This window comes from Passer domesticus, chromosome 27 (assembly GCF_036417665.1).
Source record: "Passer domesticus isolate bPasDom1 chromosome 27, bPasDom1.hap1, whole genome shotgun sequence".
NCBI classification, from domain to species: Eukaryota; Metazoa; Chordata; class Aves; order Passeriformes; family Passeridae; genus Passer; species Passer domesticus.
In genome coordinates, this window is record NC_087500.1 from 3,371,060 (window position 1) to 3,389,671 (window position 18,612).

Here is an 18,612-nt window from a genome sequence, read left to right on the forward strand (position 1 = left end):
ATCCCCACAGCCCCACAGGGATCCATCCCCAGAGCCCCACAGGGATCCATCCCCAGAGCTTCAAGGGGATCAATCCCCACAGTCCCACAGGGATCCATCCCCACAGAACTATGGGATCAATCCCCACAGCCCTGCTGCGGGGGGCTGACACACTGAGCCCCACAGGGATCCATCCGCAGAGCTTGAAGGGGATCGATCCCCACAGCCCCACAGGGATCGATCCCCACAGACCTGCTGGGGGGGGCTGACACTCAGAGCCTCACAGGGATCCATCCCCACAGCCTCAAGGAGGTTGATCCCCACAGTCCCAGAGGGACCTATCCCCAGAGCCTCAAGGGGATCAATCCCCACAGCCCCACGGGGATTGACCCCTACAGCCCTATGGAGATGATCCCCACAGCCCTATGGGATCAATTCCCACAGTCTGTAAGATTGATCCCCACAGCCCCATAGAGAGGATCCCTGCAGCCCTATGGGGCTGATACCCACAGTCCTATAGGATCGATCCCCACAGCCCTGCTGTGGGGGGCTGACATGCTGAGCCCCACAGGGACCCATCCCCAGAGCCTCAAGAGGATCGATCCCCACAGCCCCACAGGGATTGACCCCTACAGCCCCATGGAAATGATCCCCACAGCCCTGTGGGGGACTGATCCCCACAGTCCTATAGGGGATCGATCCCCACAGTGCCATGGGGGAATCAATCCCCACAGTCCTATAGGATCGATCCCCACAGCCCTAGGGGCTGATCCCCACAGCCCTAGGGGCTGATCCCCACAGGGGCCGATCCCCACAGCCCCACAGGGATGATCCCCACAGTCCTATGGGGGAATCGATCCCCACAGTCCTAGGGGCCGATCCCCACGGCCCCACAGGGATGATCCCACAGGGCTCCATTCCGCTTTGCCCCACGGGCCCGCTCCCCCTTTCCCCACGCGGGGGCGCTGCTCCCGGCACGGCGCACGGGCCCGCCCGGCGCGGCGCGGCCCCTTTAAGAGGCTGCGGCGGCGGCGGCGGCGACCGCGTGACGTCACGGCGCTGCCCGGAACTCAGCTGGGTTTCCCGCACGGCTGTTCCCGGCAGCCGCCCCCCCCCCCCGGTCCCCTGCACCGCCTCTGTCTAGCGCAGCCCTGCGGCGGGAGGCGGCGCCATCCGGGAATAGCCGGGGGGGCAGCCCCCTCTCCGCGCGCCGTGACGCACCACGCAGCGACCGCGCCGATTGGCTGTCGGAGGCCCGCCGGGGCGGGGCCGCAGGAGCAACGAGTCGCTATTGGCAGTAGCGCGGTGACGTCACGGAGGGGCGGGGCCGGGGCGCAGCAGGTCCGGTTCCTCGGCGCAGCCGGACGCGATCGCCGCCGTCACCGGGAGCCGCCGCCCCGCCCGCCGGGACCGCCGGTGAGCGCGGGAGGCGCCGGGCGCTGCTCGTCGCCGGGAGCCGGCGCCCCCCGGGCCGGTTTGGGGCCGGGGCGGGAGCGGGGCCGGTAGCGCGGGGGGGCCTGTCCCGGCTCCGCGGGGTCGGTCTGTGCGGCCCGGCTCCATCTTCCGGGCTGGCACCGCACGGGGACAGGGCCCGAACCGGCTTCTCGGAGCGCGAAAAGCCTCGGGACCGGCAGGACCGGGGGAGGTGCGGCCCGGCCGGGTCACCGGGGCTGACGCGGCCTCGGGGGTCCCGTGCGGAACGAGCCCGGTGCGGCTGGGCCCGGCACCCCGGGGGCTGAGGGGCCCGGCACCCCGGGGGCTGAGGGAGCCGGCACCCCGGGGGCTGAGGGGCCCGGCACCCCGGGGGCTGAGGGGGCCCGGCACCCCGGGGGCTGAGGGAGCCGGCACCCCGGGGGCTGAGGGAGCCGGCACCCCGGGGGCTGAGGGGCCCGGCACCCCGGGGGCTGAGGGGCCCGGCCGGGCTCTGCGGGGCTGCGAGCTCGGGGCTGTCCCACGCCGGCTGCCCGGAGCGGGCCTCGCCGCGGTGGCGGTGCCCGTGGGTGCCGGGTGTCGCGGCAGTCGGTTCGGCAGCTCCTGCTGCGCTGCCCGGCCGTGGGTGGCTGCTGTCGCCCGGGCCTTGGACACCCCCGCGTTCCCGTCCAAGGGACACAGCCCTGCGAGGCTGGGCCGCCCCTCTGCACCTGCAGGGACCGGCCCTGCCTGGCTGCACCTCGGGGCAGATCCCGCTTCCCCCCTGCCACTGTCACTCCCCCAGCCTGCTCCGTCTGTTGGAGCAGCGCAGAGCACAGGGGGCTGTGGGCCGGGTGTCCCCTGCCCTGGCAGTGTCACAGCTGCTGCAGTGGGAGTTCAGCTGGGACGGCCCTTGAGAGCTGTGATGAGGAACAGCAGGCCTGCGGGGTGATCAGAACTCGTGCTGTGGCTCTGAGGTTGCCCAGAGCCATCGCTCTCCTCCTGCTGCAAATCTCTGCGTCGCTGTTTTCCACCTCCAAGGCTGGCTTTGAAATCGCTCCAGAGAAGCAGAGCCAAATTCTTCTAGCAGCCTTTCCAAGCTGGCTCTGGTGCTGCCAGAGCCACTGGCTGCCGTGTGGAGCAGTTTTCCATCGGGCTGTGGGTGGTTGTGTGGAAGAGGGGGCAGAGAGGTGCTGCTGCTGGTGCAGGGACTCTGAGGCGTTGCTGATGGCATCTGCCATGACCCTGTGATGGCACCCTGATGATGTGGCCTGTGCAATGCTGTCAGTGACTGAGCTTCATCCTGCTCCTGTCACTGCAGGGGACATGGAGCCCTGGGGTCCTTCCAAGGCCCTTTCCAGTCACTCCCCCATACACCTTGCCTTAGGGCTCTTTGCTGGCTGTGGGGTCACACGTGCAGGGTGTTCCCAGGTGTCCCAGAGATGAGGGGGCAGGCAGGGAGCAGTTGCAGGGTTGCTTGCAGGGCAGCCCTGTTTTGAGTGGGGTGGTTGGAGTGTGCAGAGCTGTCCCAGAGGCTGCAGGTCACACCATGCAGCTGGGTCTGACTCCTGTGCTCTGCCCTTGCAGGAAGATAAAGAAAGATGAACTTTAGCTCTTGATCTACTTTTAGCAGCTCTGCTCTGAGCTCTGGACAGCATGTTTACCCGTGAGCTTGCATCATGTGTGTTGGTCCTGGCCATGTTGGCTGCTCTCTGGCTCCATTCCAGAGATGGAGGAGAGGCAAACCACAGAGATGGGCAAGCCCAGCAGAATCAGACAGGTTCAATCCTCAGATTTTTAACTGTGCCTTCCCATTGCTGGGGCTGACCAGGCAGAGGCTCCTGCGTGGTGTTCCAGGGCTGGCAGGATCAGAGCTTTTTCCCTCACAGTGATGGCTGCTGCTGCAAGGAATGTCTTAAGGACCTTTTCCTCCAGGAATGTCAGAGTGCCTTGGGTGGATGCCAGGCGGAGCTGGAGCTCAGTGCTGCAAGCTGGCTTGTCCTGCAGCTCTTTGTGGCACTGGGAAGTGGCTGAGTCCCGTCCAAGTGCTGCTGCCGTGTGGCAGCCTGGGAGCTGTGGTGCTCTCAGACTGGGGCTCCAGCAGCACTCTGAAATGCCCAGATTGTGCCTTTCAGGTGGAACATCTTGGACCATGGCTCCGGATGTGGCATCTGGTTCCGTTTCTGCAGCCTGATGGGTGGGCAGGTCTGCCTGTGAGCTTGGCACCGGGCGCTGCAGGGGCTGCCCAGGTGCCTCCTGTGCCACGCTGCTGCAGCAGTGTCCTGCTCGGGGCTGGAAGCTGCAGCAGTGTCCTGCTCGGGGCTGGAGGCTGCAGCAGTGTCCTGCTCGGGCTGGAAGCAGGGCTCTGGCAGGAGCTGGGCTGGGGCAGCAGCTGCTGCTGTTTCCGGAGGGGCCGGGGCAGCCCCCCCGCCCCGGTGCATGGCGCAAGAGGAAGCGGCTGCTGAGCTCACCAGCCAGGCAGGGCAACCCCTGCGGGGCTGGTGGGGTCTCACTCTGGCCTGGCCTGTGCTTTTTGGGTTATCCCCCAGCAGCAGCACCACTCATGCAGCAGGAGTGGCCTCCAGGGCTGAGTGGAAGGGCTGGAGCCGTGCAGCTGCTCATTCCCTGAGCTGCTGCAGCTGAGAACTGGCCACAGAGGGTGAACCCCGTGTGGGATGGGGGTTCTGCTGTGCTGGGCCACAGCTCACAGCCCAGCCCTGGGGCTGCAGCATCACATCAGCCAGGTCTGACTCTAGGGCTGCAGGAATCTGTTGTCTGCAGGACCTTGCATGGCCGCTGGCTCTCTCATGTTCACTCGTTGCTCCATTGAAAGCAGGTTTGGTTTATGTGGACTTCTCTGAGGATTGCACCAGCAGGTTGTAGTTTAAGGTTAATGTCCTGCTCCTGCCTTTGGGGCTGTTCAGTGCTGTGAAGTACTAAAAACCTCTCTTAACTCCCGTGGCAGTGCCAATGTTTGTCCCCTCCTGGTGTCTCAGCCCACAGAGGATGTTTCCACTTTCCTTTTTTCACACCCAGACAAATGGGGCAAGAGTCCCTCAGGGCAGGAGGTCAAGTAGTGATGCTGCATCACTCAGCGCAGGGACCTTTGGGAAGAGCAAACCACTTTCTGCAGGGAAGTGACTGCTGGTGTCACGCAGAGCTCTGCCTTCATTTGCCAGCACAGCTGGAGTCCCTCATTAGTGTCAGCTTGATTTCTATTGATACAAGTCGTGAACTTGAAAATTGCTCCTTCCCTGTTTCTGTCGCTTCCTGGCAGTCTCCGCCTTCCACAGTTACTGTAAGCTCCACAGCCACTTCCCTGCCTCCCAGCAGGGCTGACCAGGGCTGCCTTTGAGACCAAATCAAAGCCTCATTCCTACCTGTTGCCAGTGGCCAGCCTGCCCGTGCCAGCTGTCCTGGAGCACTGTGCCCTGGGTTCATCCCTGGCTGTCTCTGGTTGTGGCCAGAGAGAAGAACCCTTTTCAGGGCGTTGCAGCAGTCACAGCTGGGTCCTGGCAGGAGGGAGGGAGCAGCCAGCTCTGAGCCGCCTGTGTTTCCACCCCCCAGGTCTCCGGAGCTGGCCAGGATGGCGCAGTGGAACCAGCTGCAGCAGCTCGACACGAGGTACCTGGAGCAGCTCCACCAGCTCTACAGCGACAGCTTCCCCATGGAGCTCCGGCAGTTCCTGGCCCCGTGGATTGAAAGCCAGGACTGGTAAGGCTTTTTGAAATGCCACTGAGGGGACTTTGCTCATAACACCCACCTGAAGGAGCTCAAGTGGGCTGGAGGAGCTCTGTCACTTTCCCTGGGCCCATGGTGATGGGACTGGCCTCTGTCTCTGGGGCTCATGTGGCAAAGAGGGAAGCAGGAGTGTGAATGGAGTGGGACTTTGTGCACTGTGTTAGACCCTGGGCCAGGAGAAGCAGGGGCATGTTCCCATCCAGGGCTGTCTAACACTGACCTCTGTTGTAAGGGGGGCTGACACAGAGCACTGATTGCTGGATCCTGTCCGTGGGCATGGGGGATGTGCTCACAGACATCAGGTGCTGGTGTGCACTGTCTGCCTGGTCTGCTTGACCAGATGGTGATTAGTCATGGGCTGGACTCAGAGTTCTTTTCCTTCCTCAATGATTCAGTGGTTCTGTAAGGTGCACAGGAGCTGGTGGGTGTGAGCAGAGCCCCCCTGCATGGTCCCCATGCCAGGCACTGAGGGCTCTCCCTCCCCTGTACAGGGCATATGCTGCCAGCAAGGAGTCACACGCCACGCTGGTGTTCCACAACCTGCTGGGGGAGATCGACCAGCAGTACAGCCGCTTCCTGCAGGAGTCCAACGTCCTGTACCAGCACAACCTGCGCCGCATCAAGCAGTTCCTGCAGGTGAGCTGGGAGCTGCCAGCACGCTGGGGGAGCTGGTGAGAGTCCAAGCCATGCTTTGGCACAGCTCACCATCCACAGCTCCTCAAGGATGTGGAGATCCTAGGGCCTGCTGACCCTGGTGTTTGGCCCTTACAGAGCAGGTACTTGGAGAAGCCGATGGAAATAGCCCGCATCGTGGCTCGCTGCCTCTGGGAAGAGTCCCGGCTCCTCCAGACAGCTGCCACTGCAGCCCAGGTCAGTGGTCAGGTATCCCTGGGCCTCCATCCTGATTCCTGACAGCCAGGATGCAGCCTGGCTGTTCTGGCTGGGTGTGGTGAGCTGGGGGTCTCCATCTCTCCTCTCCTTGACCCTGTGCCGCCCTGGAGCTGATGCTGAAGTGAGCAGCCAGCTGCCAGTCTGTGTTAGGGATGGGCTGAGGACCCTGCAGAACCTCCTCAGGCTGGAAGGGAGCATCCCCAGGTTACAGCCCTGTCCTTATGCCCTTCTTGTCCCCTCTGCAGCAAGGGGGACAGGCAACACACCCAACTGCAGCTGTGGTGACAGAGAAGCAGCAGATGCTGGAGCAGCACCTGCAGGATGTCAGGAAGAGGGTGCAGGTATGTGTCTGCCTGGGCACCTTCAGCTCTCCCCACCGCAGTTCTTGAGTGCTGTGAGTGAAATCACATTTCTTGCCTTCCAGGATCTGGAGCAGAAGATGAAAGTGGTGGAGAATCTCCAAGATGACTTTGATTTTAACTACAAGACTTTGAAAAGCCAAGGAGGTAATGACAGCTCATTAGCATCTGCAAACCACAGTGTGTTTCTGCAAGGCAACTTGCTGGAGAGGTGTTCCAACCTCCACTCCCAGAGGGAATGTGCTCAGGCTCAGGGTATTTGCATGGCAATTGGATAAACCTGACATTCTGTTTCTGCCAAGGATGCTGCCCTTGAGGGAGCTGAACTGAGCTTTGCTGTAAGCACAGCAGTGGGGTGGGGAGGGATTGGCCTCTGTGGGTGCAGGAGGTGCTTGGAGGATGTGCCAGATTACTGCTTGGCTGTAGGATGCCTGCACTTGCTGTGCAAGTGTTGTGTTGTTGTGGCCCTTGAGAAGGTGTGAGGAGCCCCTGTGTGTGGCTGAAGCTTCTCACTCTGCACAGACATGCAGGACCTGAACGGGAACAACCAGTCAGTGACCCGGCAGAAGATGCAGCAGCTGGAGCAGATGCTGACAGCACTGGACCAGATGCGCAGGGTAAGTGGGGCAGCTGCCCCTCCAGATCCCCCTGGGTGCACATCCCCCTTCTTCAGGGCTGGAATTTGGTAGTTCCTACAAGGCCAGAACCAGGAGCAGTACAGCAAGCACAGCCCTGAGTGACTTCTTCCTTGCCTGTGAATGTGAAACTTGTGGGTCCGTGGGGGAAGTCACAGGGTGCTGAAGGTTCTGCTTTCTCTCTTGGCAGGGCATAGTGAGCGAGCTGGCTGGGCTGCTGTCAGCCATGGAATATGTGCAGAAGATGCTGGCAGATGAGGAACTGGCAGACTGGAAGAGGCGACAGCAGATTGCCTGCATTGGTGGCCCACCCAATATCTGCCTGGACAGGCTGGAGAACTGGTGAGAGCTGCCTGGCACTGTGCAGTGCCCAGAGCAGTGGCACTCATACACCTGCTGTGGAAATGAGCTCTTGGTCTCTGGAAATGTCCTTGCAAAATGGTTTCTGATGATTGCACATGTGAACGTAGCCTGCAGCTTAGACTGAGCCACAGTGGTGCAGGAAAGGTGTCCCACTGTCCCCAGCTCCATGCCTGGGGGATTCTGAGGCTGCTGAAAAGTTTCTGGCCATGGAATCACCTGGGCATGTGCAGGTTTTGTTTGTAATGTGTGGCCTAGAAAAATGCTCTGGGCTTGGAGCCACAGACACACTCAGTTCTTGACTGGCATGGCATGGAGAGTGTGTTCTTGCATGGGAAGAGAAGAGGGCTCTTCAGACTGGACAGTGTGGGCTTGGCAGGCAGATGTAATGTTGGTTCTCCTTGCTCCCCTAGGATAACCTCCCTTGCTGAATCACAGCTACAGACCCGGCAGCAGATCAAGAAGTTGGAAGAACTGCAGCAAAAAGTGTCCTATAAGGGTGACCCCATCGTCCAGCACCGGCCCATGCTGGAGGAGCGGATTGTGGAGCTCTTCAGGAACCTGATGAAAAGGTGCTGAAGGCAGGCAGGAGCTGCATGGCCGTGGGTGGAGGGTGGGCAGTGAGGCCTGACTGTGGTCTCTGTGCTGTTCCTGCAGTGCTTTTGTTGTGGAGAGGCAGCCCTGCATGCCCATGCACCCCGACAGGCCCCTCGTCATCAAGACAGGTGTGCAGTTCACCACCAAAGTCAGGTGGGTACCTCCCCCAGGTGAGGGAGGGGAGCTGAGCAGGGAGGGCAGCTCTGAAGATGCAGCCCCCATCTTATACCTGGGGAGAACTGGTGCTGGGAAGGGATGGGTACCAGCAGGATGGATCCCAGTGGGCTGGAATGCTGCCCACATGACTCAGTGCAGGGCTGGCTGGGGATCTGCCGTGTTCCTGGAGGCAGCTGGGTTCTGGTAAATCCCATCATGGGGGTGGGAAGCATCAGCACATCCCTGGCCAGCTGCTGCTCAGCCTGGGCTGTGTTCCCTGCCAGCCTCCTTAGAGGGAGGCTGCTGTGACACCAGGCTCTGTCTGGAGCTTCCTTGTCCTTTCCCAGCTGTGCCTCCATGGCAGCTTCTATCCCAGAGTGATGTGGAGGGAGTTTGTTCAGGGCCTGATGTGGGCTGTCAGCAGCCCAAATGAGCTCCTCAGGATGCTCAGGGGAGTACCAGCACCTCCCTGCTTCTGGGGAGAGGTGCCAGGGCTAACATGTCCCAGGCCTGTGCGAAGGTGTGCCCAGGGCCACCAGAGGAGCTGGTCCACACTGCTGGCTGTGCCAGGTGCCCTGTGGCACAGGAGCAATTTCTGTGCACAGCATGTTCATGCTCTGTGTCTGCTGACTCTTGCAGGTTGTTGGTCAAGTTTCCAGAGCTGAACTACCAGCTGAAAATCAAAGTCTGCATTGACAAGTGAGTGCTGTGCTTCCCTTCCAATGGCACTGGGTGGGCTTCCTGGGATGGGACTGATTCCTGCTGCCCCTGGCTTGGGCTTGGTCTCCACAATGAGGGCCAGTGTGGCTCCCAGTGAAAGGGGAGGGTGCAGGGTGGTATTGAGTCCTGAGGGTTCACCCCCACATTGGGGGAAGGCTGGTGGGGCTCATGGGACTTGTGCTGGGATGCAGCTGGCATCACACACCAGCTTGTCTGCATCAGGGTGGGAAGGCCACTGCCATGACCTGGTGTCCCTTTCTCCTTTTCTAGGGACTCTGGGGATGTTGCAGCACTTCGGGGGTAAGTGCACTGTTTGCTTTGGTCCTTATTTCTTGTTTCTGCTTTTATTCCTTTTTATTCCTGGCAAACATCCTACCACACATTCACTCCAAGACTGCCCTGTCAGCCTCACACTTTCCTCTTCCCAGGTCTCGGAAGTTTAACATCCTGGGGACCAACACCAAGGTCATGAACATGGAGGAGTCAAACAACGGCAGCCTCTCAGCAGAGTTCAAACACCTGGTGGGTACCATGAGCTCCTGGGCTGCTGCTGTACAGCCACGTGTCATTGTGGTGCTGCTGCAGCCTGTCCCTCTCTCTGCAGACCCTGCGGGAGCAGCGCTGTGGCAATGGAGGCCGAGCCAACTGTGATGTGAGTGTCAGGGGCAGCTGAGCTGGGAGGGGATGCAGGAGCCCTGCCCTGAAGCAGGGGGGTCCACCAGCACCAACTGGCACGTTGGCAGCTTGCCAGGCCAGCCCCAGCAGCTGTGCTGGCTCTGGTGGTTGTGTGTTGGGTGAGGGTGGGTGCTTTGTGGTGCTCATGGTGTCCCCTTCTGCCCCAGGCCTCGCTGATAGTCACTGAGGAGCTGCACCTCATCACTTTTGAGACAGAGGTGTATCACCAGGGGCTGAAGATCGACCTGGAGGTGAGCATGGGTCACTGCCTTCCACTGCCACGGGCTTGGGTGGAGCCCTGGGAGTTGTCCCAACCCATGGTCACATCCTCTCTTTGCAGACCCACTCGCTGCCTGTGGTGGTCATCTCCAACATCTGCCAGATGCCCAATGCCTGGGCATCCATCCTGTGGTACAACATGCTGACCAACAACCCCAAGGTAGGGCTGGTGTGGGAAGGCAGCAGGGCAAGTGTCAGGATGGGGGTGTCACAGTGAGAGAGGGAAACTGAGGCTGGGCAGCGAGGCTGAGGCAGTACCTGGCCCTGCTCCTGTCCCGTGTCCCACTCAGGGCTGTGTGTTCCCTCGTGCAGAACGTGAACTTCTTCACCAAGCCACCCATTGGGACCTGGGACCAGGTGGCAGAGGTGCTGAGCTGGCAGTTCTCCTCCACCACGAAGCGCGGCCTCAGCATCGAGCAGCTGACCACGCTGGCAGAGAAACTGCTGGGTAAGAGGGGGGTGACGTGGCAGGGTGTCCTCCCCATCCCTGTTGTCCCCTGGCATGATTCCCCACCTGTACACATCATCCAAGAGTGAGGTCCTGTGTTTGGCCTGAGAGCTTTTGGCCTGAGTAATTTTCAGGTGCTTGGTTTTCTCCCAAATGGCACAAACCCTGGAAATGGTGTCTTTGGAAGAACAACTCTAAATGGTTGTGTTCTTTTTCTCTTCCAGGACCAGGTGTGAATTACTCTGGCTGTCAGATCACCTGGGCCAAGTTCTGCAAGGTAGAATTTCCTCTCTTCCCTGAGCACGTTCCCTTGGCTGTTCCCTTCCTCCAAGCTGTGCTAGCAGCCTCTCTGCCTTTTCCTCAGGAGAACATGGCTGGCAAAGGCTTCTCCTTCTGGGTCTGGTTGGACAACATCATTGACTTGGTGAAGAAGTACATCCTGGCACTGTGGAATGAAGGGTGAGTGCCAGCCCAGAGCCTGAGGTTAGGCTGGGCCTTGGAAGGGGTCCCACAGGTCCAGCCTGATGGCATGGGGTGCCTTGACATGTGCAGCTGTGCTGTCCTGGGATACTTTTTGCTGGTTCAGAGTGAAAACTCACCTGGGAATCCATAAAATGTCAGTGGCCAGGCTGAGTTCTGCTGTTGAGCAGAGCTGGCAGGACTAACAACCTGGAGGAGCTACTCCTGTGCCCACATTTGTTGTTCTTGCTTCCTCCTGCCCAGGTACATCATGGGGTTCATCAGCAAGGAGCGGGAGCGAGCCATCCTGAGCACCAAGCCGCCAGGGACCTTTCTGCTGCGCTTCAGTGAGAGCAGCAAGGAAGGTGGCATCACCTTCACGTGGGTGGAGAAGGACATCAGTGGTACGAGCTCTACCTGGGTGCCTGCCTGGGCATTCCAGGTTCCAGAGGGGGCTTGGATGCTCTGATAAGCACTTGTCCTTGCCCCAACAAGCTGTCTGCAGGGGTTACTTCTGAGCCTGGCTGCCCTTAGCTGGTCTTTGCCTTCTGGGTGTCTGTGCCCACGTGCTGCTCATGGGCACAGTTTTCTGTGGCACTGAACACAGGTCCCAGTCCTGCCCTGTGGTCTGCTGCATGCCTGGTAGGGCTAAACACAGCCCCAGCCCCATCTTGTCTCTACTGCTCTGGGGGTTTCTGAAGGCAGCCCTGCCTTTGTTCTGTGCCAAAATTCTCCTTCCTTGCACAGGGAAGACACAGATCCAGTCAGTAGAGCCTTACACCAAGCAGCAGCTGAACAACATGTCCTTTGCTGAGATCATCATGGGCTACAAGATCATGGATGCCACCAACATCCTGGTGTCCCCTCTGGTGTACCTGTACCCAGACATCCCCAAGGAGGAGGCATTTGGGAAGTACTGCCGCTCCGAGAGCCAGGAGCACTCGGAAGCCACAGACTCAGGTAGTCGTTGACTTTCTGTGGCTCCTTTGTCACAGAGAGGCTCTGGGGACAGCACTGGCTGTCACTAGCTGGGACTTTGTACCATCCCTGGAGGGCACAGCCACAGTGTGGGGCTGGGTATGGGCAGAGGGTGGGCACTGTCTGTTCTGGGGGAGGAAAGGATTCATCCTTGGGTGGCTGATGACGAAGCTTCTCCCTCCTTGCAGGTGCTGCTCCATACCTGAAGACCAAGTTCATCTGTGTCACCCCGTGAGTGTTCCTGGGAGTTGTCTGTCAGTGCTTGGGGGGTGTTTGTGTGCTCAGCCTTGCTTGAGGGAGAGGTTTCCTTCCTTTCTTTCCACCTCTGTCTGAGCCTTGCTTGGTTACTGCGGGGTTCCCAGCCTGGGGTGACGGTGGGGGCTGAGCCAGGCTCCGGCTGCTGCCCAAACCACAGCCCTGTTCTTCCCCTCCGGGGCCCCTTTCCTCTGGAGAGCTCTGGGGGCCGCTGGGCCGTGCCCGGGGGCCCCTCAGCGGGTAGAGGGGGTATTAGAGAGCTCTGGCCAGGCCCTGACTCCAGAGATTTCTGTGCTTCTTCTCCCTCGGACAGCACCTCCTTCAGCAACACCATCGACCTGCCCATGTCCCCGCGCACCCTGGACTCGCTCATGCAGTTCGGCAACAGCAGCGAGGGCGCGGAGAGCAACGCGGGCGGGCAGTTTGGTGAGTCGGGGGGGGCTCCAGGGGGCCCTGGCTGCCACCCCGCACGGGCCCCGTAACCCTGGCTGTGTCTGCCCGCAGAGTCGCTGACCTTCGACATGGAGCTGACCCCAGAGTGTGCGTCCTCGCCCATGTGAGGGGCTGCGCCGGCGCGCGGGGCCCTCCCCGGGCTCTGCCTTCCCAGCTGCAGAGCGCGGCCCCGGATTTGTCCCACTCGGCTGCAGCTGCTCCGGGCCCGCCCTCGGGACCTGCCGGGGTCCCTGAATGGGTCAGGCCCTCACTTAACCCAGCAGCGCAGCCCTTCTCCGGGGTGGTGCAGCTCCTCTCTGGGGGAGGGGGATGAACCTTTTTCTATTTCCTTCCATAACAGTTTTCTATTATTTTTGCTCATTCAAGTGCCTATTTGCCTCCGATTGCAGCCACAGTTCCTACAAACGCTTCCACAGCCCTGGTCCCGCTGCTGGAAGCTGCTGCCCTGACTGCCTGCACCCAAACCCACAAGACCCTACAAGTCTGGTATTGCAGAGGGGATTGGCCATGTGGCAGGGTCTGCCCTGCTGCTCCCAGCACCTCCTAGAGCTTGCGGGGTGCTGGGGTGAGTCCCCTCTCTGCACCCACCTGGCCCTGGTTTTAGCCAGGATGACCCGTGCAGGGCTCAGCTGCAGGTGGATGTATCCAGGTGCTCCCACCCTGGACTCAGCAGGCACTGCCCCTGCTGGACTCAGCCTGGGTTTGCTGGGAGCCCAGAGGTGCAGGAGCTGCTTGTTCTTCTCCCCAGCTTCCTGCTTTGGGCACAATGGTCTGGCCAATGCCAGCAGCCCGGGCTCCTTTTGGGATGGCTGGTGTCCCTGGGGTAGGGCAGTGCTGCTTCCCAGTAACGGCACCTGTGTGTGAACAGCATTTGCAGCTGTGGCCCATTTTGGGAGCTGGGTGAAGCCACAGAGGCTGTCCTGGCTTCCCTGTGGCCAGGCTGGTGCTGGGAGCACGGTCTTGCTTCCAGCACTGTGGAATTAGACCAGTTGGACCCTGAGGAATTGGGGGAACCAGCATGGCTGATAGTGGAGCAGCTGGCCTGTCCCTTGCTCTCTGGGTTGTGAGGGGCCAGGCATGGGGTCTGCAGCTTCTTGGGGGCTTCATGTGGCATTTCTGCTGGAGGTTGGCCAGCACAGTTAAGGTGGGAAGGGTCAAGAGTTGAAGGGAGCAGTTGGATGTGAGGAGAGGAACGTGCTGTGGGGCAGTGCAGGACAGTGACAGGGCTGTTGTGAAGGGCAGATGTCCTGATTTTTGGGGGGGGTTGGTGGTTATGGTCCTGCATTTTACAAAACTGGGGGAGCCCTCCTGCCCTTTCCATGCAGTGGGCAAACAGACACGGATGAGCAGTGGAGGGGTGGGAGAGCTGCTCCCTCTGAGTCCTCCCAGCTGGTGGGCAGGGAGCCAGAGGGCAGGGGAGAGGATCCCCATGGCTGTGGGGTCTGGGCAAGCCCCTCCAAGCTGTGTGGGAGCAGGAGGGGGTCGGTGGCTGGCCCTGGGGATGCTCAGGGGCGACGAGGGCCCTTTGCCCCTCCACTCGCTCACTGCCTCCAGCCGCAATCCCTGGCAGCATTCAATACTGTAAAAAATTTTATTTTTTTGTATATTTTATTGCTGTATCTACAGGCTTTAACTTTCTCCGAAATAAAGGCCCTGAAGCGACGTGCTCTGAGGTGTGAGCTTGGCTCTGCCTGCGGCACCCGCCTGACCCTGCTCCGGGAACTGGGGCCTCCCTCTGCGCACTCGGCCGCGCTGCCGCAGCTGCGGTTTGCTCGCTGCGAGCCGGCCCCGCCGCCTGCCCGGCACGCGTGGGCAGCTGCCCCTGCCCGGGGCCCTCCCCGGGGCATGCAGGGGGCAATGGCCCCGGCCCGGCCTCCTGGTTGCTTTCTCTGCCCCAGAGACGCGCCTGGGTCTCCTCTGCTTGTGTAAAGGAAATGCCGGTGCCAGCGTGGGAGGGCACGGCTGCGCTGGGGCCCTGCTCTGGCTGCTCTCAGCCCGAGGTGTCTGGGGCTGCACTGGGGCCCCTGTGAGTGATGCTGCCCTGGGGGGGCGATGGGCTGTGGGTGGAGGTGACTGGGCTGGGGGCAGTGGGTGCCAGGCTCTGCAAGGCACGGCTGGATGGGTGTGTGGGGCTGGGAGCACGGGCTGGGGACAGTGACACGCTTTGCCACAGGGCCCTGGTGGATCCCACCCCAGCACTGGCACCCCTAGCCCTCTGCAATGCCATGGAGAGCAGGATCATTCCAGGGCTTGCGCTCTGATGAGGCCAAGAGGGAGAGATTATTTCTCTGTCAGAGCAGGATTAGAGGGATTGTTCGTGCAGGTCATGTGGAACTGGCTGTGCTGCATCATTTGAGGGGCTGGAGGTGCACTGGAGCCTTCTCTGCCCTCTGTGTGCCCTGGAGCATCCTGCTCAGGGCTGAGCTGACCATGTCCCTGCTTTGGGAACCAGCCCCACTCCAGGACCCCTCCATTTCACTGTCAAACCAAACCATGGCTCTGCCGAGGCCCCACAAACCCATTCCTGCCCTGGCAGGTACCAGCTCCCCTCTGGCAGCTGCAGGATGGAGTTGAGAACCCAGGACTAAGGAATTTTCTTACCCATCTGCAACCCCTGGGGTTACCACAACCATGTGGCATCAGGAACGTGGTGTCTCATTCCCTATTCCTGCAGATCAGGGGTTCCTTATCTCCCTGGGCCCTCTGCATCCCTCTTGGCACCTGTCCTGCTCAGCCCTGAGTGATGGGGTCATGGGGCCATTGCTCCCACCTCAGAGCTCCTGCTGTCAATGCTCTGGGGAGCAGCAGGCTGGGAACTCCTGGAGCCTGGTGGGCAGCAGGAAAAAGTACCCAGGGAACGTCCCTGTGCTGGAAAAACCCCTGCAGAACTGAGGCAAGGGCCACTTGCCAACATCCTGTCCCCCTCCTCCTGCCCCAGTCAGCCCTGCAGCCCTTGCTTTCTGCCTGTGCTGGGGCATGAGGTTGTTTGTGGCTCCAAAAGGAGGTCACGGGGTGGCTTTGCTCCTTGCCCAGGGCCGCAGCACAGTGGGGAGGAGTGGGGACAGTGTCTGAGCCAAGCGTGCAAACGGATTAGGGGTTTCCAAATGCAGATAATCCGCTTGGGATGCGGGCACTTGCGTGACGGGCACAGGGCGGCCCCGTGGGGATGGGCAGCCACCTGCCAGGGCAGCCCTGCAGCAGGGGCAGCCCCGAGCAGGCTCTCGTGCAGGGTCCCACTGCTCCCTGGGGTGTCTGAGCTGTGCAATATTGACAGTCCTTGGGAATAAGGCAGCAGACAGGGATTAGAGAGGCCACAGTTTATCTGCGGCTTCACCCCCATCCCCAGGGCCAAGCAGTGAGGGGTGGGAGGCAGAGACCCCCAGGACTCAGCTGTCACCTGCCCAAGGACCAGCCTGAAGGTCTCCTCTGCCCTCCCAGGTGCTGTGTGAGATCTTCCCACAGCAACACGTGCTGAGCTTGCAGAGCACATGCCACTGCTGGCCAAGCCAAGAGCCATCCCAATCCCTGCTTCCAGTGCTCAGAGCACAACAGTCAAATAAATATTGCATCACACTCAGATAAATACACAGCCGAGCAGAGCCCAGCAGTGGTGGCTTCCACTGCCACATGTGGCAGAGGTCAGACCCAGAGCTCCAGCACAGTGTGATCTCCAAAAACACCACCTCCCAGCTGCTCTAGGAGGACACAACCTGCCTGCTTCCCTACAGGTGTCCCATCCTGGCTCACCATGCAGCATCTGGCTGTGGTGGCACCAGCACCAAGGGCTCTGCTCACCCCAGCATGGGTTGAAGGGCCCTGGCCCTGGTGCAGCTGCTGGACTGGGCTGACCTGTGGCAGCACGTTGATGGCAGGAACGGCCAGGACTGAGTGGTTACTGTGGCAACCTGAGCTCTGCAAGGGAGAGCAGGGATGCAGGGAGAGGACAGGGATGCTTGGGGATGTGCAGGGATGCTGGGAGAGGACAGGGATGCTTGGGGATGTGCAGGGATGCTGGGAGAGAACAGGGATGTAGGGAGAGGACAGGGATGCTTGGGGATGTGCAGGGATGCAGGGAGAGGACAGGGATGCTTGGGGATGTGCAGGGATGCTTGGGGATGTGCAGGGATGCAGGGAGAGGACAGGGATGCTTGGGGATGTGCAGGGATGCACCAGCGTGGTGTGGGGGCCAAGTGCAGCCCCGGTGTGTGTGCTCCTGATGCCCCCAGCCAGCCCTGGCACTGGGGTGGGCATGAGATGATTGTGCCCTTGGTCCCAGCTGGGCTGTGGGTGCTGCAGGGCCCCCGTGCCCCCTCAGGTGCAGAGATACTCACTGAGCTGATGGGGGGTTCTGGTGCCCTCTGCAGACCCATTTGGGCTCTCGCTGTCCTGGCTGTTTCAGTAGCAGAAACTGGATGTTCTTTCCCGGCAGGAGGAACTCTGGAGGAAACAAGGAGTCATTGCCCAAGCAATGGTGCTGCTTGGCTGCTGAGGCCAAGTGTTTGCTGGGTTGTTCCCAGCCATATCCGAGTGGCTGGAAGCAGAGGTTTCCTGTGGAAATTCCCCCTTGGACAAATTGTCATTTCCGTTTTTTGCTGCAGCACATCATCCCCTCCTCCTGGCACTGGGCACCACCAGGCTGAGCCTGTGCCAGTGACAAACATCTCTGGTGCCCCCACTTGGCCCTGCCCATGGCTCCAAGTCGTGTGCTGCCCACGGGTGGCCGGGCTCTGGCAGGGGCTGTGCTGCTGCCCTGTCCCCCTCACTCTTCACAGGCTGCCTCTTGCACCAGCACCAGGGCTGGAACCCCGCAGGGCCCATCCACACTGGCTCTCCAGTGGGACCTTTGTGGGAAAATGTGAATCTGTGACTAATGTGGGGATTCATCTGTTTCACATTAGCTGGGCCGGATTATCACAACGGGGTTTTGTTTTGAGATCCGGGAGCGTGAGGGATGCAAAGCAGGGATGGGATGGGGCTGGGCTCCCCCATGAGAGCTCCTGCTTCCCAGTGAGCAGGAGGGGATGGAGCCGAGGCCGTGTCCTGCCCGCAGGTGACGTGGTTGGATGTTTGTGCTTTGCCCAAGCCCAGCACTCTGCACATCCCGTGGCTGGGTGTTTGTGCTTTGCCCAAGCCCAGCACTCTGCTCATCCCGGGAGCAGCGGGGAGGATTGCAGAGGAGCCTCGCATACAGGATGTACCCGGAGGGCAGCAGCCAAAAGCGTCAGGACCTCTCCAGAGCCGCCTAAATAAATGTTTCTACTCCTGAGAAATAATTAAGACCCTTGAGATGCCACTTAGAGAGAAAGGCCGTTCCGCCTGCACTCTTTGCGCTCCTGCTCCAAACACAGAGGCAATTTTCTCGGAAATCCATTACCAAGCTCCAGACTCCCTCTGTCCCCGGAATGCGCGGCGTCATTCGGCATCCTGCTGAGCTCATGCGAGGTGGCCGTGCGTCCGGCTGCGGCTCAGCCTGCATAATGCTCACCTTCCCAGAGGCTTCCCGAGAATCTCTGAGGCACAAAGAGAGCCGGGGCAGAGCTAAGATCCCTTGGGGGCATCACTGGGGTGGAGCTGGGGCAGTTCTAGGGCAGATCCAGGGGCAGCCTCCCCATCGGTCATTGCTGCAGTCATTGTTCCTCTGTTCTTTTCCTCTGGAAAGGAAGAATTTCTCCTGGTAACATCCCCACCAGCCAGCTTGGAGTTTTCCTTGGGACCTGGTGAAAACAAATTGTGATTGGATTGAATTGGATTTTATTGGATTCCATTTGCCCTCTCAGCACTCTCCACTTTCTCTCCCAACACTAATTTATTTTTCCTTTTTTCCCCCTTCATAGCAGAAGGGGAGGGAGAAAGGAGAGAAATGAGAGGGAACTGAGGGTGTTTTTTGTATATCTTCCAGCTGTCCCAAGCACGTGTAGCTGTGCAGGTCTCTGGCACAGGGAGCGCTGTGTCCCTGGGATCCTCCAGATACCCCTGGATCTGTGGTGCCCAGACAGAGCCCCAGCAGCCACAGACATTGTGTGTGACCTTGATTCTCTGGCCTGAGCAGCCAGTGCCCGCCTGGCTGCCTGCACCAATGGGTTATGTGGGCCAGGGATTGTGAAAGCTGCGTGTCCTCGTGATGCAACTCACCAGAGCAGGAGCGTCCCAGCCAAGCAGGGTGGGCAGGCACCAGGGCCCTGCGCTGTGTTCTCCGCTCCTTTTCTTCTGTCTCATT

At 60.4% G+C, this 18,612-nt stretch overlaps 2 protein-coding genes across 3 annotated transcripts in view; one reads left to right on the plus strand and one right to left on the minus strand.

The window, feature by feature from the left end:
* ATP6V0A1 (ATPase H+ transporting V0 subunit a1) overlaps positions 1-18,612 on the minus strand; it is an 80,885-nt gene that overhangs the window by 47,603 nt on the left and 14,670 nt on the right. The gene's annotated exons all lie outside the window — the stretch shown is intronic.
* STAT3 (signal transducer and activator of transcription 3) lies at positions 1,264-12,652 on the plus strand. Of its 2 annotated transcripts, none has more exons than XM_064399743.1 (24): positions 1,264-1,395; positions 4,957-5,103; positions 5,622-5,766; positions 5,902-6,000; positions 6,267-6,362; positions 6,446-6,527; positions 6,903-6,997; positions 7,206-7,357; positions 7,789-7,947; positions 8,033-8,125; positions 8,768-8,827; positions 9,119-9,148; positions 9,277-9,370; positions 9,453-9,500; positions 9,691-9,774; positions 9,864-9,962; positions 10,115-10,250; positions 10,475-10,527; positions 10,615-10,709; positions 10,974-11,113; positions 11,457-11,672; positions 11,876-11,918; positions 12,256-12,368; positions 12,447-12,652. In XM_064399743.1, exons 2-24 carry the CDS (start codon positions 4,976-4,978, stop codon positions 12,500-12,502), a joined length of 2,316 nt encoding a protein of 771 aa, XP_064255813.1. In that variant the 5' UTR covers positions 1,264-1,395; positions 4,957-4,975; the 3' UTR covers positions 12,503-12,652. The 2 variants fall into 2 exon arrangements, with proteins under 2 accessions (XP_064255813.1, XP_064255814.1); XM_064399744.1 differs by having other exon boundaries at positions 11,457-11,669.